The sequence below is a fragment of the Elephas maximus genome, chromosome 6 (genome assembly GCF_024166365.1).
Source record: "Elephas maximus indicus isolate mEleMax1 chromosome 6, mEleMax1 primary haplotype, whole genome shotgun sequence".
Classification (NCBI taxonomy): domain Eukaryota; kingdom Metazoa; phylum Chordata; class Mammalia; order Proboscidea; family Elephantidae; genus Elephas; species Elephas maximus.
The window spans coordinates 76861334-76879065 of NC_064824.1; the positions used below are offsets into that span (position 1 = coordinate 76861334).

Below are 17732 nucleotides of genomic sequence, written 5' to 3' on the forward strand. Positions count from 1 at the left end.
TTTTTCAACAAGTGTTCTTTTTGTGTTGTCAAAAGAAAAATTTTAAACAAAGACTGTATAGTTACTGTGATTTGAATCTTTTTTACTTTTTATGAGTAAGTTGGCTTCTGAGCCAATCAAAGCTCCCCGGGCTAAGTGTCATTACATGGCGTAGCATTCAAATTCAATGTCAAATGACCAGAGTAAATGATAAAATTTACCCCAAACTCATTATGCGTATAAAAAGGATCAAGATGAATAATTTTGTAAAAAAAAAAAAAAAAACATACAGCTTCTGCACATTATATGGGCAGTCAAATTCAAATATTCTTAAATCCAACATGTATTATCCAATTCTAGCTATGTAAATTTCTACATGAATTTTTTTTTAGCAATGAAAAATTTTTTCTATTAGCGATTTCATCTTATGCTATAGTATGAATATTTTTGGGTGTGAGCCAAAGCATTTAAGATTAAACAATGACTCAAGTGATTTACGCTACCACAATTAATATAGATATGTGGATTTTCTTTGTTCTTAAAAATGTACCTGTTATTTTTACTCCTTCCTTTGTTTCAGCTGGTACACCAACACCATATTCATTTTCTCCAGAGACTCTGAAATAATAAACAGCTCCTTCTTGTAAGTTGGTAACTTTGTAGGAGAGGCGATGACAGCTGTTGGTCACAGAGACCCATGCTTTCTTACTGGCCTCACGTTTTTCTATGTGGTAATTCTTCACTGGTGCTCCACCATCATTTTCAGGAACATCCCAGGAAACCACTGCAGACTCTTTGGTTACATCTTGTACCCTAATACTGGTTGGAGGACCCGGGGAATCTAAAACTTTGACAACTAAAGTCAGTGAAGCAGCGCTCAAAATATTCTGAATTGTCAATGTGTACTTCCCAGAGTCATTTCTGTTGGCATTTTCAATAGTAAGTGATGTCTGACAGTCTGTGGAATCAATGTAAGCTCTAGTGTGGAGATCAGTGTCTGGCTTACTCCACAAGACAGTGGGTACTGGTCTTCCTCGGAAAGGCACAGTCATGGTAAATGAAGCACCGGCCTTGACAATCAAGGTCTTCCTCATTTCAGTGTCAAGATCAAAGACAGGTTCTTCTTCTCTTTCCTTTGCTATCTGAGGATCAGTGCTGTCACTGGGATCACTAGCACCAACCTTATTGATAGATCTCACTCTGAAAACATATTCGGCTCCTGTTGTTAGTCCACTTACTGTATATTCTGTACCTTTTAAGCTCTGAATGGCAGTTGTCCAGTCAGTTTCATCAGATGTTTTGTATTCTACAGTATATCCAGTTATTGGGGTCCCACCATCAAACAAGGGCTTAACCCAGCCGATAGTTATATTTGTCTTGCCTGAGTCCACGATTTTGGGTTTGGATGGAGGAGATGGTAAGAACACTGGATCTTCTGCCCGAATTAACGGAGAGGTTTCACTTGGAAGGCTTAGGCCAGCAGCATTTTCTGCATAAACCCGATACTCATATTCACATCCTTCCCGAAGTCCTGTTGATTTCACTCTGAGATCATAAACTGGCTTTTTGTTTACACGCACCCATCGTAGGCTATTTTTCTCTCGCCTTTCAATTATGTATCCAGAGATGTCACTGCCTCCATCACTTTCAGGTCTGGACCAGCAAAGTGTCATGAAGTCTTTGGTCACAGATGTAATTTCCAAAGAGGTGGGCGGACTCGGAACTGTAAATGGATCCAGTGCCTTTACAGCCACACTCTCAAGGGGCTCACCAACACCATATTTATTAACACCAGTTACTCTAAATATGTATTCATTACCTTTGAGTAGCTTGGTTACCTTACAAGATGTTGTTCTTAACTCCCCTTCACATATTGTCCATGCAAGATGGCTTGTTTCACGTTTCTCTACTATGTAATAGTCGATATCTGCACCACCATTTTCTTGGGGAGGTCCCCAGGAAAGAGAGCATTTCTCAGCAGTAAGGCCATTTATTTCAAGTGGTCCTGCTGGTGGGCCAGGCTTATCAAGGACCTTGCAATTAATTGCCATAGACCGAGTTCCTGCAACATTCTTCAGTGTTAGTACATACTGCCCAGTGTCTCGTCTTATACAGTCTTTAACTGTTAATAAAGTATTATAGTCTGTTGAGACAATTTCTGTTCTTGCTCTTTCTTCAATTTCTATACCGTCTTTGGCCCAGGAAACTACTGGCAGAGGTCGTCCTGCAATGTCTGCATTAATCTTAAGGATCTCTCCAGCTTTGATGACAATAACATCTCGGAACTTGACATCCATCATAATTCTTGGAGCTTCGACATCATCTTTAACTGTAATAGGTCCAGTGGATTCAGATGGTTCACTAATTGAGTCAGCAGCATTCCTTGCAAAAACCCGGAATTCATAACGCTGATCTTCAGTAAGTTCAGTTACTTCAAAGTAAGTTTCTTGTATGGTAGTAAAATTGCACTTCAGCCACCGGCCATCTGGTAGTTCTCTACGTTCAATAATGTAGCCTGTGATCTTAGCTCCACCATCATAATGTGGTTTAGACCATTTAAGTGACACTGATTTTCTCGTGATATTTGTAACTTCAGGTTGTCCAGGAGGATCACAAGGATCTCTTGCAGGCACTGGTTCACAAGATTTACTACATTTACCAATTCCAGCAATATTCTCAGCATAAACACGATACTCATACATCAGTCCTTCATCAAGGCCGGTGACTTTCATTTGAGTATCAGCAATGAGGATTTTATTTGCTTTGGACCACAGAATGCTACTTCTTTCTTTATACTCAAGGTGATAGCCAATTACTTGACTTCCCCCATCATTAACTGGCACTTGCCAGCTTACAATCATGGTAGATTTCGTGGCATGCACAACTTTAGGAGTACCAGGAGGTCCTGGGGGACTGAATGGATACTCTGCAACAACAGCTGAAGATTCACTGTAGGAACTCTTTCCATAGCGGTTTTCTGCACAAACACGGAACTGATACTCACTTCCTGTTGTCAGACGAACTATTTTAATGGATGTTCTTGCAACTGCCTGTGAAACTACTTGCCATGTTGTAGAAGTGGTTTCTCTCTTTTCAACAATGTAATTGCTAATTTCGCAGCCACCATCATATTCTGGAGGATTCCAAGAAATGGTTACATTGTCACAGCTAACCTCATCAATACGTATAGGTCCTGGAGGTCCTGGTCTGTCAAGGATAATTACAGTAATATGAACTGTTGTAGATCCAGCACTGTTTGAAACACATAATTCATAAGTTCCAACATCTTCCCTTGAAGCCTCCTTAATAGATAGGGATGTTACAGTCTTTGAAGAAGAAACATTGACCCTAGTTGTCTCTTTAAGAGTCTGACCATCCTTCTTCCAGCTAACGGTGGCTTGAGGTCTTCCTTTAAATGGCACATCAATCTTAAGTTGGTCTCTAGCCTTTACACTGAAAGTGTTGAAAGGAAGCTCAACTGAAGGCTTTATTTCAATATCCCTTGCAATTACTGGCACTCCAAGTTGTCTAGGATCACTTCTTCCTTTTTCATTAACTGCAGCTACCCTGAAGACATACTCTTCCCCTGCAGTTAGACCAGATATAGTTGCTTCTAGAGTCTTAACTTGTGTGCAAGTGCTCCATTTTTCACTTCCTTTAGTTTGCATTTCAACTACATAACCAGTAATTTTGCTGCCACCATCACTTTCTGGTTTCTCCCACTTAATGGTAGCTGTATTACGAGTCACATCAACAAGAGTTACTCTTCCAGGTGGGAGGGGTGGTTCAGACACTTTAACAGGTTCAGTTGTTTCAGCTGGTAAACCGACCCCATATTCATTGGAAGCCAAGACTCGGAAGTAGTAAGAACATCCTTCTTGTAGATTTTCAATTTTAAAACTATTTTTAGTGCAATTGTTTGTAACAGTAGCATATGCTTTTCTTGTAGTTTCTCGTTTTTCAACAATGTAGTTTGTAATCTTTGCTCCACCGTCAATAAGTGGTGGTTCCCAAGAGAGTGTCACTGAGTCTTTCTTCACTTCTCTTACAGTCAAATTCACAGGGGCACTTGGTGAGTCAAGAACTCTGACATTAACAAAAGCTGTTTTGGAGCCACTGTTATTTTCTAATGTCAGATTATACCGACCACTATCAAATCTGGTAACATTGTCAATCACCAACATTGTATATGAGCTGGTCACCTCAATCTGGGCCCTGTCAGTGAGAATGCCTTCAGCCTTTTCCCATTTAACTTCAGGTTCTGGTCTACCTTTGATAGTGACAAATAAGCGTAGAGTAGCACTTGCACGCAGAATGACCACCTTTCTGAGATCAGCATCAAGTTCTATTTCTGGTGGCTCTATCCTTTCCTGAGCAACAACTGAACCAGGTATAGTTGCAGGTTCACCTACACCTTCAGAATTGATGGCACAAATACGGAAGTTATATTCAGTATTTTCTTTAAGCTTGGTCACTGTGAACTGTTTTCCTTGTAGTCCTGTTGGTGGAGTGCAAGTTGTCCATTCATCAGCAGCAGCTTCTTTGACCTCAACAACATAGCCTTTAACAGGTGTACCACCATCATAAATTGGCTTATTCCATGCCAGAGACACAGAAGATCTGGAAGTGTCTGTCACTTTTGGATTGCTTGGTGGACCTGGTGGATACAAGGCATCGCATGCACGGTAGAAAACAGATGGCTCGCTAGGTTCACCCACACCAGCTGCATTTTCAGCAGCAACTCTGAATTCATAGGAATGGCCTTCAGTAAGGCCGGTTACCCTGAATCTAAGATCTGTTAGTGTTTTCTTGTTGCACTTGGTCCATCTAATGCCTTCTTTATCTCGTTTTTCAAGCACGTAGCCTTCAATTTCAGCACCTCCGTCATCTATTGGACGTGCCCATGTTACTACCATAGAATCTTTGGCGATTGCTGAGACTTCAGGTGTTGAAGGAGGACCTGGTGGCTTATAAGGATTACAGGCTATAACAGGTTCAGATTCCAGGGGCTCTCCAATTCCATACTTATTCACAGCCATGACACGGAAAATGTACTCATTACTAGGAAGAAGTTTAGTGACTTTGTAGTTTAGGGCCGGTACCTCAGATGAAACTTGGGTCCAGGAGAGTCTGCTTGTCTCTCTCTTTTCAATGATGTAATGTGAAATATTTGCACCGCCATCTTGCAAAGGTGGGTTCCATGCCAGGTAACATTTTTCAGCAGTAACTCCTGAGACTTTTAGAGGCCCTTCAGGAGGTCCTGGCCTGTCAAGTACCTTTACAGTGATTGGTATAGACTTTGTACCACCAACATTACTCAGTTTTAAAATATATTGTCCTCCATCAGTCCGTATACAGTCTTTAACAACAAGAGTTGTTTTCTGGATAGTAGATTTAATTTCCATCCTAGCAGCTGTTTCTTCAAGCTCTTTTCCGTCTTTTGACCAAACAATATCAGGTATAGGTTTGCCGTGGATATCGGCTTCAAGAACAAAAGTCTCTCCTGCATGAACAGTGATGACATCTTTGTATTTTGGATCCATTGAGGCATTTGGTGCATCAATCTCATCTCTTGCAGTAATGGCACCGGTACTTTCAGATGGTTCACTAAAGTTTCCAGCTGCATTTCTTGCAATTACTCTAAATTCGTATCTTTGGTTTTCTACAAGTCCACTCACTGTAAATTCAGTTTCTAATACGTTAGTAAAGCTGGCTTTCATCCAGCGGCCATCAGGTAGATCTTTCTTTTCTACAACATAACCTGTTATTTTGCTACCACCATCATAGGCTGGTTTCTTCCATTTCAGTGTAACATTGTGTCTTGTAATAACAATGGCTTCAGGGCGACCAGGTGGGTCACATGGATCACGAGCAACAAAGCATTCAGACACTTTGCTAGGCTTACCAATGCCAACGATATTTTCAGCAGAAACTTTGAACTCATACTCAAGGCCTTCATCAAGCCCGGTTGTTTTGAACTTGGTGTCTTGAATGGGAGTCTTATTTAACTTGACCCATAAAATGCTGTTCTTTTCTTTCTGTTCAAGATGGTAGCCAATAACTTTGCTACCTCCATCATTAACTGGCTCATGCCATTGAACAAGCATTTGATCTTTTGAGACCGATGTCACAAAAGGAGTTCCAGGTGGTCCAGGTTCTTTAAATGGATATTGTACAATAACCGGTTTAGAATCCAGAGGGTTACTTTTTCCATACCTGTTTTCAGCAAAAATTCTAAACTGGTATTCAGTGCCTGTTTTGAGTTTGGTTATTTTAATTGTTGTTCTTGCAACTGTTGCTGATACCATGTGCCAAGTGGTGGTAGTTGTATCTCTCTTCTCTACAATGTAGTTGCTTATCTGACAGCCACCAGTATAAACTGGAGGTTCCCAAGATATGACCACAAAGTCTGCACTAACTTCATCGAACCGAACTGGTCCAACTGGAGGTCCAGGCTTTTCCAAAATGATAATGCTGAGATTTTCTGTTGCTGCGCCTGCACTGTTTGTTGCTGTTACGCTGTATTTTCCAAAGTCATCTTTGTTACTTTCTTTAATGTGCAAAATAGTTGCAGTAGATGTTTCTTCAACATTTACTCTTGTTGTCTGTTTAAGAGGCTCGCCATCTTTGACCCAAGAAATTTTAGGTCTTGGTCGGCCTATAACTGGAATTTCAATTTTAAGATCTTCTCCAGCTTGGACACTATATGTGTTAAATGGTAACTTAAAACTAGGCTGTATAGTCAAGTCCTTGGCTATGACCGGAACACCAAGCACTCTTGGATCGCTTTTGCCTTTCTCATTGTAAGCCTTGATACGGAACTGATATTCTTGTCCAGAACTCAGACCAGTAACAACTGCATTGCAGACTTTGGATTCAGCCACAACACTCCATTTTTCAGTTCCTTTGGGTTGCATTTCAACAACATACCCCAGGATTCTGCTACCGCCATCATGTTCAGGTTTCTCCCACATAAGTGATGCACTTGTCTGGGACACATCAGTGAGTGTAACCTTCCCTGGTGGGGAAGGAGGTTCTGCAGCTTTCACGGCATCAACAGTTTCCACTGGAACACCAACTCCAAATTCATTTTCAGCCATGACTCTAAAGTAATAAATAGCTCCTTCTGTAAGATTTTCAACTTTAAAGCTCGTTTTGTTACATTTGTTACTTACATTAGCATATGCTTTTCTGGTTGACTCACGTTTATCAATAACATAGTTCTTGATCTTTGCACCCCCATCAATGATGGGTGGTTCCCATACCAGAAAGACAGAATCTTTTTTCACTTCCTTGACTGCCAAATTCTGTGGTGGTCCTGGAGTGTCAAGAACTTTCACGGTTACAAAAGCAGATTTGGTTCCACTGCTGTTTTCCAGCTTGAGAATGTATTTTCCAGCATCATTTCTATCACAGTTATCTATTGATAGTTGGGTATAGTTTAATCCTTTTTCAATTTGGACCTTATCTGTGAATTCACCTTCTTCTCGAGACCAAGTGATCTCAGGTGTTGGTCGACCTTTGAATGGAATGTGAATTCTGGCAGATCCACCAGCTCTTACAACTATTCCTTTCCTTAATTCAGAGTCAAGGTCAAGTTCAGGTGCTTCAAGTTTATCTTCTGGTTTCACAGTACCAGGAATTGATGCAGCTTCACCTAAACCAACTTTATTGAGGGCACAAACACGTATTTTATACTCTTGGTGTTCAATGAGTTTGGAAATTTCAAATCTAGTGGCTCTCAGGCCAGTCTGTGGAGTGACTATTTGCCATTCTTCTTCATCTGCTTTACAGATTTCTACTATGTATCCCAGGATCTCACTGCCACCATCATAGATGGGTTTACCCCAGGCAAGGGTAACTGAATTTTTAGTGGTGTCTACAATGTGTGCATTGATGGGTGGGCCAGGTTTGAACACAGGATCACATGCTTTATAATAAACTGTAGCTGGACTTGGTTCTCCAACTCCAGCGGCATTTTCTGCAGACACTCTGAATTCATACTCATGATCTTCTGTTAATCCTGTGACTCTTAGACGCAAATCAGTAATGCGACGTTTATTACATTTAATCCACCTAATTCCACTCCTGTCTCTTTTCTCTACAATGTAACCAATAATCTCACTTCCACCATCACTATCTGGACGGTTCCAGCAGACGGTCATGGAGTCCGTGGCAATGTTTGTGACTTCCAAGCTTTTTGGTGGTCCAGGTGGCACAAACGGGTTTTTCATTAGTACTGGTGCAGATTCTAAAGGCTCTCCAACACCATATTTGTTGACAGCCATTATGCGGAAAATATATTCATTCCCTTCTAAGAGTTTGGTGACTTTCAGAGAATTGGTCACAACTTCTGAAGACACAACAGTCCAGGTAAGCCGGCTGGTTTCTCGCTTTTCAACAACATAGTGAGAAATGTCACTGCCACCATCTTGAAGTGGTGGAGACCAAGTTAAAGTGCATTTTTCAGAAGTGACTCCGGTAACCTGGACTGGCCCTTCTGGAGGTCCTGGTCTATCTAACACTTTTACATTTACTGGGAATGATTTGGAACCCGCAACATTGGAAGCTCTTAAAATATACTGTCCGCCATCAATTCTAATGGCATCTTTTATAATAAGTAAAGCCTTGAAATCTGTGTTCTTTATTTCACATCTAGCAGATTCTTCAATTTCTTTATCTCCTCTTAACCATTCAATGGTAGGCAGGGGCTTTCCATGGACATCAGCCTCAAGCTTGAATGTTTCTCCAGCATTTACCACAATTGTGTCTCTGAATTTTGGATCCATTGAAATTCTTGGGAGTTCAACCTCATCCTTGGCAGTTATTGGTCCAGTACTGTCAGAGGGCTTACTTATTGTACCAGCTGCATTCTTCGCAATGACTCTGAATTCATATCTTTGATCTTCAGTAAGGCCAGATACAGTAAATTGAGTTTCAATGACATTTGTGAAGCTGGCTTTCATCCAGCGACCCTCAGGCAAGTCACGTTTCTCTACAATGTAGCCTGTAATCATACTTCCGCCATCATATTCAGGTTTGGTCCACTGTAAAGTGATTTCATTTCTTTTAACCATTATTGCTTCTGGGGTTCCTGGTGGGTCACAGGGATCTCTGGCTACATAACATTCAGAATTCTTGCTTGCTTTGCCTACACCAACAATATTTTCAGCATAAACTCTGAATTCATATTCAATGCCTTCTTCAAGATTGAGTGCTTTAAACTGGGTGTCATGAATAATGGTTTTGTTGACTTTTGTCCACAAAATACTATTTCTTTCTTTTCTCTCAAGGTGGTAACCTATGACTGGGCTTCCACCATTACTGATTGGCTCATGCCACTGTATGACCATGGAATCCTTGGAAATGGCTGTGACAAATGGTGTACCTGGAGGACCTGGTTCTTTGTAGGGATATTGAGCTACAATTGCATCAGACTCCAAGGCAAAGCTTTGTCCATATCTGTTTTCAGCAAATATTCTGAATTGATATTCTGTACCAGTTTTCAGTTTGGTCACTTTGAGAGTAGTTCTGGCAACAGTAGCAGAAACAGTATCCCATATTGTGGTGGTTGTATCTCTTTTCTGAACGATGTAGTTGGTGATTTGGCAGCCTCCTGTATATAATGGAGGGTTCCAAGATAATGTAATACTTTCAGCACTGACTTCATCAAATTTAACAGGTCCTTTTGGAGGATCAGGCTTGTCTAGAGTTACAATTTCAATGGAAGCTGTTTTCTGGCCAACAACATTGGCAACTGTGATTCCATACTGTCCACCATCATCCTTGTGAGTTTCTTTAATGCTGAGTACAGTGAGGTCAGTTGAATCAGTAACATTGATTCTTGTGGTCTGCTTCAGTGGGAGACCATCTTTAGTCCAGGTAATTGTTGGCTTAGGACGTCCAGAAATTGGCACTTCTATTTTCAAATCTTGGCCAACCTGTACGCTGTAGCTGTTGAATGCAGGTCTTACATCTGGTTCAATGACCAGATCTTTGGCAACTATTGGAACTGCAAGAGACCTAGGATCACTTCTTCCCTTTTCATTTACAGCAACAACTCTAAAAAGATATTCTTCTCCCTGAGTTAGGTTGGTAATTACTGCTTCAAGGGATTTTACTCGAGCACACTCTGACCATTTATCACTGTGCTTAGCTTGCATTTCCACAATATACTGAATGATTTTACTGCCACCATCATGTTCAGGCTTTGTCCAACTCAGGGAGACACTGTTTCTGGTGACGTCATCCACGGTTATTTTCCCTGGAGGTTGTGGGACTTCGGCCACCTTGATTGGATCAGCAGTGTGAGCAGGCAGACCCATACCATACTCGTTCTCAGCTATGACTCTAAAGTAATAACTGCAACCTTCTTGGAGTTCCTCTATTTTCCAAGAATTCTTATGGCAATTTGTTACAACAGCAGCATATGATTTTCTTGTGGCTTCACGTTTTTCAACGATGTAATTTTTGATTTTGGATCCTCCATCCAACAAAGGAGGTTCCCATGTAATTGATACTGAGTCTTTGGTGATATCTGTGACTTTCAGGTTAACAGGTGGACTTGGTGTATCCAGGACTCTCACAGTAACAAAGGCAGACTTTGTTCCACTGCTGTTTTCTAATGTGAGAGTATATTTTCCACTGTCATATCGGTTGACATTATCAAGAACAAGAGAGGTGAAACTGCTAGTGACATCAATTATAGCTGCATCTCGGATTTCACCATCCACTTTTCCCCATTTAACTTCTGGTGTAGGACGACCTTTAATAGGAACGAATAACCTTAAAGAGCCACCTGCCCTTATATTTATAATTTTCCTTAGTTCTAGATCAAGATCAATGTCTGGTGCTTCCAATTTTTCTTCGACTATTATAGGTCCAGGGACATCAGCATGTTCTCCAACTCCAGCTTTATTAACAGCACAGATACGGAAGTTGTACTCATGCTTTTCCAACAGCTTCTCTACTTCTATATTTGTTTTACTGATTCCAGTTGGTGGAGTGCACATTGTCCATTCACCAACACTGACATCACATTTTTCAACAATATATCCTTGGATTTCACAGCCACCGTCATATATTGGTTTGCTCCAAGAGAGGAAAACTGAGGATCTGGTAATATCTATGACTTTGGGGTTATTTGGAGGCCCTGGTTTGTAAATAGGATCACAAGCCTTTTGGTAAGCAGAAGGTGGGCTTGGTTCACTAAGTCCAGCAGCATTCTCGGCTGAGACTCTGAATTCATAATTGTGATTTTCTATGAGTCCAGTTACTCTTAAGCGCAACTCTCCAATCAAACGTTTGTGGCATCTTGTCCATCTAATGCCCTCTTTATCCCGTTTTTCAAGAACATATCCAAGTATTTCACTGCCACCATCAGATGCTGGCCTTTCCCATACAACAATCATTGAGTCCTTGGTCACTGTTGTGACTTCTGGAGCCTTTGGTGCATCTGGCACAACAAATGGATTCTTGGCAATTACTGATTCAGATTCAAGAGGTTCACCAACACCGTATTTGTTTACAGCCATTATACGGAAAATATATTCATTGCCTTCAAGAAGTTTAGTAACTTTGCAGCTGAGAGTCTGCACACTGGCATCCACCACAGTCCAAACTAAGCGGCTGGTTTCTCTCCTTTCTACAATATAATTTATGATATCACTCCCACCATCTTGTAGTGGGGGTTTCCAAGCTAACAAGCATTTTTCTGCTGTAACTCCTGATATAGCAACAGGTCCTTCAGGTGGCCCTGGTCTATCAAGAACTTTGACATTCACAGTAACTGATCTCTCTCCTGCAACATTTTTGGCCTTCAATATGTAATTTCCACTGTCAACACGTATTGCATCTTTTACACTGAGACTGGTGGCAAAATCAGTGCTTTTTATTTCTAATCTAGCTGTGTTTGAAAGCTCACAATCACCTTTTATCCACTGAATGGTTGGTATTGGTTTGCCATAAATATCTGCATCAATCTTGAATGATTCACCAGCATGAAGTACAACTGTGTCTTTGAATTTTGGATCCATACTTATTCGTGGTGGATCTACCTCATCTCTTACTGTTATTGCTCCCGTGCTTTCTGAAGGCTCACTAAACACTCCTGCAGCATTTCGAGCTATAACCCGGAACTCATATCTGTGATCTTCAACTAGGCCAGTTACTTCAAAGTGAGTGTCAATGACATTTGTGAAACTGGCTTTCATCCAGCGGCCCTCAGGTAGTTCTTTCTTCTCAACAATATAACCGGTGATCTTGCTTCCACCATCATAGGTGGGTTTCTTCCACTGAAGAGTCACAGAATTCCTTGTGACAATGATTGCCTCTGGCCGCCCTGGTGGGTCACAAGGGTCACGAGCTACATAGCATTCTGACCCTTTACTTGGCTTGCCAATGCCCACTATGTTCTCAGCAGAGACTCTAAATTCATATTCAATGCCTTCTTCAAGGCCAGTTGTTTTAAACTTGGTTTGAGGAATAGGTGTTTTGTTCAACTTAATCCAAAGAATGCTATTTCTTTCCTTTCTTTCTAGATGATAGCCAATGACTTTGCTACCTCCGTCACTGACTGGCTCGTTCCATTGTACTTCCATGCTGTCCTTGGAGGAGAGCGTTACAAATGGTGTGCCTGGAGGACCAGGAACTTTGAATGGATACTGGGCTACAATAGGCTCCGAAGTGAGATATGTACTCTTTCCATATCTGTTTTCAGCTGCAATTCTAAACTGATATTCACATCCAGTCTTTAATCTGCAAGCCTTTATTGTTGTCCTTGCAACAGTGGCTGACACAATTTGCCAGATAGTTGTAGAAGTGTCCCGTTTCTCTACAATGTAATTATTGATAGAACTTCCACCATCATACTTTGGTGGGCTCCAGGAAATAGTAATACTGTCAGCTGTCACTTCATCCATTTTAACTGGTCCAGTTGGAGGCCCTGGTTTGTCAAGAACAATAACATTAAGGGTTTCAGTAGCTTCACCAGCTGAGTTAGTCAGTTTGACTACATAATGGCCAACATCTTCCCGGCAGGCTTCCTTTATTGTCAGCAGTGAATTATTTTCTGTGCTCTCTGCATTTACCCTAGTTGTCTGCTTCAGTGGTACATCATCTTTATGCCAGGTTACAGCTGGGGCCGGACGTCCAATGAATGGAACATCAACTTTTAGGTCTTCACCTGCCAGTACAGTGAAAGTGTTGAACAGGAGTTTGAAGGCTGGTGGAATGACAAGGTCTTTGGCAATTACTGGCACACTCAGTTGTCTAGGATCACTGATACCCTTTTCATTTTGGGCTGAAACACGGAAAGAGTATTCTTCACCCTGAATTAATCCAGTTATAGTGGCTTCAGTGACTTTGACTGTGGCACATGTGGCCCATTTGTCACTGCCTTTGCTCTGCATCTCAACAATGTAGCCTAGAATTCGGCTGCCTCCATCATGCTCTGGTTTCTCCCAAGACAGCGACACGCTGTTTCTTGTGACATCAATCAAAGTTATTTTTCCTGGAGGAAGAGGTCGTTCTGATGCTTTAACAGATTCTGCAGTTTCAGCAGGTAGGCCAATGCCATATTCATTTTCAGCAAGGACTCTGAAATAGTAACTACAGCCTTCTTGAAGCTGGTCTATCTTCCAGGAGGTCTTGTGGCAATTGGTTGCAACAGTTGAATAAGCTTTTCTTGTTGATTCCCGCTTTTCAACAATATAGTTCTTTATTTTTGAACCTCCATCGATGAGAGGAGGCTCCCATGTCAATGTAACAGATGTCTTAGTGATCTCCTTTATCTTCAGGTCTTGTGGAGGCCCTGGGGTATCTAGTACTCTAACATTGACAAATGCAGACTTGCTGCCTGAGCTATTTTCTACAGTTAGTATGTATTTGCCACTGTCGAATCTGTTTACATTTCCAACAATAAGAAGAGTGTAAGAGCTTGTGGATTCAATGCTAGCTTTATCTAAAGATTCTCCATGTTCCCGTGTCCACTTCACCTCAGGAGCAGGCCTTCCTTTGATTGGAACAAACAGTCTCAGGGTACAACAGGCTCTTATAGTAACAACTTTACGCAGGTCAGCATCCAGTTCAATCTCTGGAGGTAGCATCCTTTCTTCAGCCTTTGGAGTGCCAGGAACAAGTGCAGGTTCCCCAATTCCTTCAGAATTCATGGCATAGATGCGGATTTTATATTCCTGATTCTCTGTGAGGTTGGTGATGGTATAAGAAGTTGCCTTGAGCCCAGATGGTGGAGTGACAATCTGCCATTCATCTTCCTCTGGCAGGGCAATCTCAACCATATACCCAGTGATTTCTGAACCACCATCGTAGATAGGTTTATTCCAAGCAATTGAAATGGACGATCTGCTTGTATCTAGAACACGTGGATTACCTGGTGGGCCAGGTTTAAACACAGCATCACAAGCTTTATAAAATGGACTGGTTGCACTGGGTGCACTAATTCCAGCAGCATTTTCAGCCATAATCCTGAACTCATATTCATGTCCTTCTGTCAGTCCAGACACTTTATATCTTAAATCAGTAAGCGTTCTTTTGTTGCATTTCACCCAGCGTTGCCCAGCTTTATCTCGCCGTTCCACAATATAATTGGTGATTTCACTTCCACCATCAGAGTCAGGATGGTCCCAGCAGACAACCATTGAATCTTTAGTAATAGCTGTAACTTCAGGGTTTTTGGGTGGATCAGGGGGTCCATAAGGATTTACTGCAAGCATGGGCTCTGATTCCAGTGGCTCACCAACTCCATATTTATTTACAGCCATGACACGGAATATGTACTCATTGCCTTTCAAAAGTTTAGTGACCTTTAGTTTTGTTATTTGGACATCTGAGGCTACATTTGTCCATGCTAGTCTGCTGGTTTCACGTTTCTGTACCACGTAGTGATCAATTTTGGCACCTCCATCATCCAGTGGAGGTAACCACGACAATACACACTTTTCTGATGTCACTTCAGACACAGCCAAAGGTCCTTCAGGTGGGCCTGGCCTATCGAGAACTTTGACATTGAAAATGTGTTTGGCAAAACCACCGGGATTAGTTGCTGTTAGGGTATAAGCCCCACTGTCTCTTCTCGTTGAATCCTTGTTTACCAGATTTGTAGAAAAATCTGCAGTTTTTATTTCTAATTTTCCTGTGCCTTCAAGCTCCTTTCCATCTTTGGTCCATTCCATTGTTGGAGGTGGGCGGCCTGAAACATCAGCTTCCAACTTGAATGCTTCACCTGCTTTTAATGTAACTGTGTCCTTAAATTTAACATCCACCATTATCCTTGGTGCTTCAACATCATCCCTGCATGTTATAGCATCTGATGGCTCAGAGGGTGGACTAGTAGCACCAGCAGCATTTTTGGCAATCACACGGAATTCATATGCAGCATCTTCTGTTAGGCCGCTGACTGTAAACTCATTTTCCAAAATGTTGCTGAAGTTGGCCTTCAGCCACCGTCCATTGGGAAGGTCTCTCTTTTCAACTATATAACCAGTAATTTTAAAGCCTCCAGTATATTCAGGCTTAGCCCACTTAAGTGTTACTGTGTGTCTAGTAATATTGAGGGGAACTGGTTTCCCAGGCGGGTCAATGGGATCCAAAGCAAACATAGGTTCAGATGGCTTGCTTGGCTTGCTTTTGCCTGCCATGTTTTCTGCAATCACTCGGAATTCATAAGCAACACCATCTGTAAGTCCACTGGATTTGAAAATGTTGCCTGGTACTAATGCTTTGCTCACAGTCTGCCAGAGAATACCATTTCGTTCTTTTCTTTCAATGTGATATCCTAAAATGGGGCTTCCTCCATCAGAAAGAGGCTCATGCCAGCTAATTGTCATTGAATCCTTGGTGACTGCAGTTACCTGTGGGGTACCAGGAGGCCCAGGAACCTTAAATGGATAGTTGGCAACTACAGATGCTGATGTGATGCCTGGTCCAACTCCATATCTATTTTGAGCTTTTACACGGAATTGATACTCCATTCCGGTAGTAAGGCGAGTGGCTTTGTAGGTCGTACGTATAACGGTGGTTGCTAACTCGACCCATGTGGTACTGTCAGTCTGTCGCATTTCCACTACATAGTTGCTTATTGGTACTCCTCCATCATTCTCAGGTGGCTCCCAAGAGAAGGTTACAAAATCAGATGAAACTTCATCAAATTTGATTGGTCCAGTAGGTGGTCCTGGGATATCATGGACTTGAATGGTGATGACATCACCAACCTCTCCTACAATGTTCCTTGCTGTTAATGGATAAGGCCCACTATCACTTCTTACACATTCATTGATATTTAAGATGGTTGAAGTTGCAGTATTTTCGACATTAACTCTCTGTGTCTGTTTAAGAATCTGATCTCCCTTTTTCCATGTAACTGTGGGCTTTGGTCGACCAAGCACTGGAATCTCAACTTTGATGTGGTCACCAGCTCTGGCGATGACCAATTTCTGGTAAATGCCACGGAGATCTAATTCTGGAAGCATTGTCTGCTCCTTGACAATGACAGGTCTGCTCTCTCGAGGGGCACTTCTCCCAGCACTGTTCACTGCCATCACTTGGAAGGTGTATTCCTCTCCTTCAGTTAGATTCCGTGCAACACACTCTAACGCCTTCACGGTTGTGATGTGGGTCCATTGGTCAGAGCCTTTTCTTTGGGCTTCAATCACATAGCCAGTGATCTTACTGCCACCATCGTGTTTTGGTTTAGGCCATGCTAGGCTGACTGTGCTCTTAGTTATGTCCATAATATTAAGACTCTCTGGTGGTAATGGTGCTTCGGAGGCTTTGACAGGCTCTGTTGTTTCTGCTGGCTCACCGATTCCATATTCGTTTTCTGCCATCACTCTGAAGAAGTAGTCACATCCTTCAGACAAGCCAGTAACTTTACATGTGCATTTATGACACTTAGTGGTGACTGTGGAATAAGATTTCCGTGTTGCTTCACGTTTCTCCACAATATAGTTTGTTATACGTGAGCCCCCATCTATCAGTGGGAGGTCCCAGTGCAGGATGACACTGTCCTTTGTGATGTCAGTAGGCCGCAGGTTAAGAACAGGTCCTGGTGTATCCAAGACTCTGACATTAACAAAGCCACTTTTCTTGCCAGCAGGGTTTTCAATGGTCATCACAAATTTACCAGTGTCATATCTGTTACATTCTGGGATGATCAGTAGAGTAAATGATTCTGTATTTTCTATATTGGCCCGGGTTTTAAGGTTGATATCATCTTTGGTCCATGTTACTTCAGGAGCAGGACGACCTTTAATTGGTACAAATATTCTAATACTGAGTCCTGCTCTAACAACAAGTGTTCTTCGGAGCTCAGCATCTAGTTCAAAATCAGGAGCCATTTCCCGTTCTACAATTTCAACATTTGAAATCACTGCTGGCTCCCCAACACCTGCATCATTGATGGCACTGATTCTAAAATTGTATTTTTCTTTTGTCTGAAGATCAGGGACAACAAACTCAGTGATTCTGAGGGCTGTTCCTGTTGTATCTTTAGTCCAGGCCTCCTCTCCTACTTTTTGATGCTCTACAATATAGCCAGTGATTTCAAGTCCACCATCATAATGAGGCTTGCCCCATGCTAAAGAAGCAGATTTCTTGGTAGTATCAGTGATGTGTGCGTTTGAAGGTGGTCCAGGAGGATCTGAAAAAGAAACAAAAGCACAAAAGTGTGTATTAAGAGTTCAACTTTCATATATGTTACTTAAGATATTTACCCTTTTAAATGAACTGTGTTGAAG

The 17732-nt window shown here is 41.7% G+C and overlaps 1 protein-coding gene across 1 annotated transcript in view; it reads right to left on the reverse strand.

Moving 5' to 3' along the window:
- TTN (titin) overlaps window positions 1-17732 on the reverse strand; it is a 275933-nt gene that overhangs the window by 32161 nt on the left and 226040 nt on the right. The window contains exon 287 of the mRNA XM_049887553.1: window positions 530-17635. Within this exon, the coding sequence (XP_049743510.1) occupies window positions 530-17635 (17106 nt within the window). The remainder of the gene's footprint in view (window positions 1-529; window positions 17636-17732) is intronic.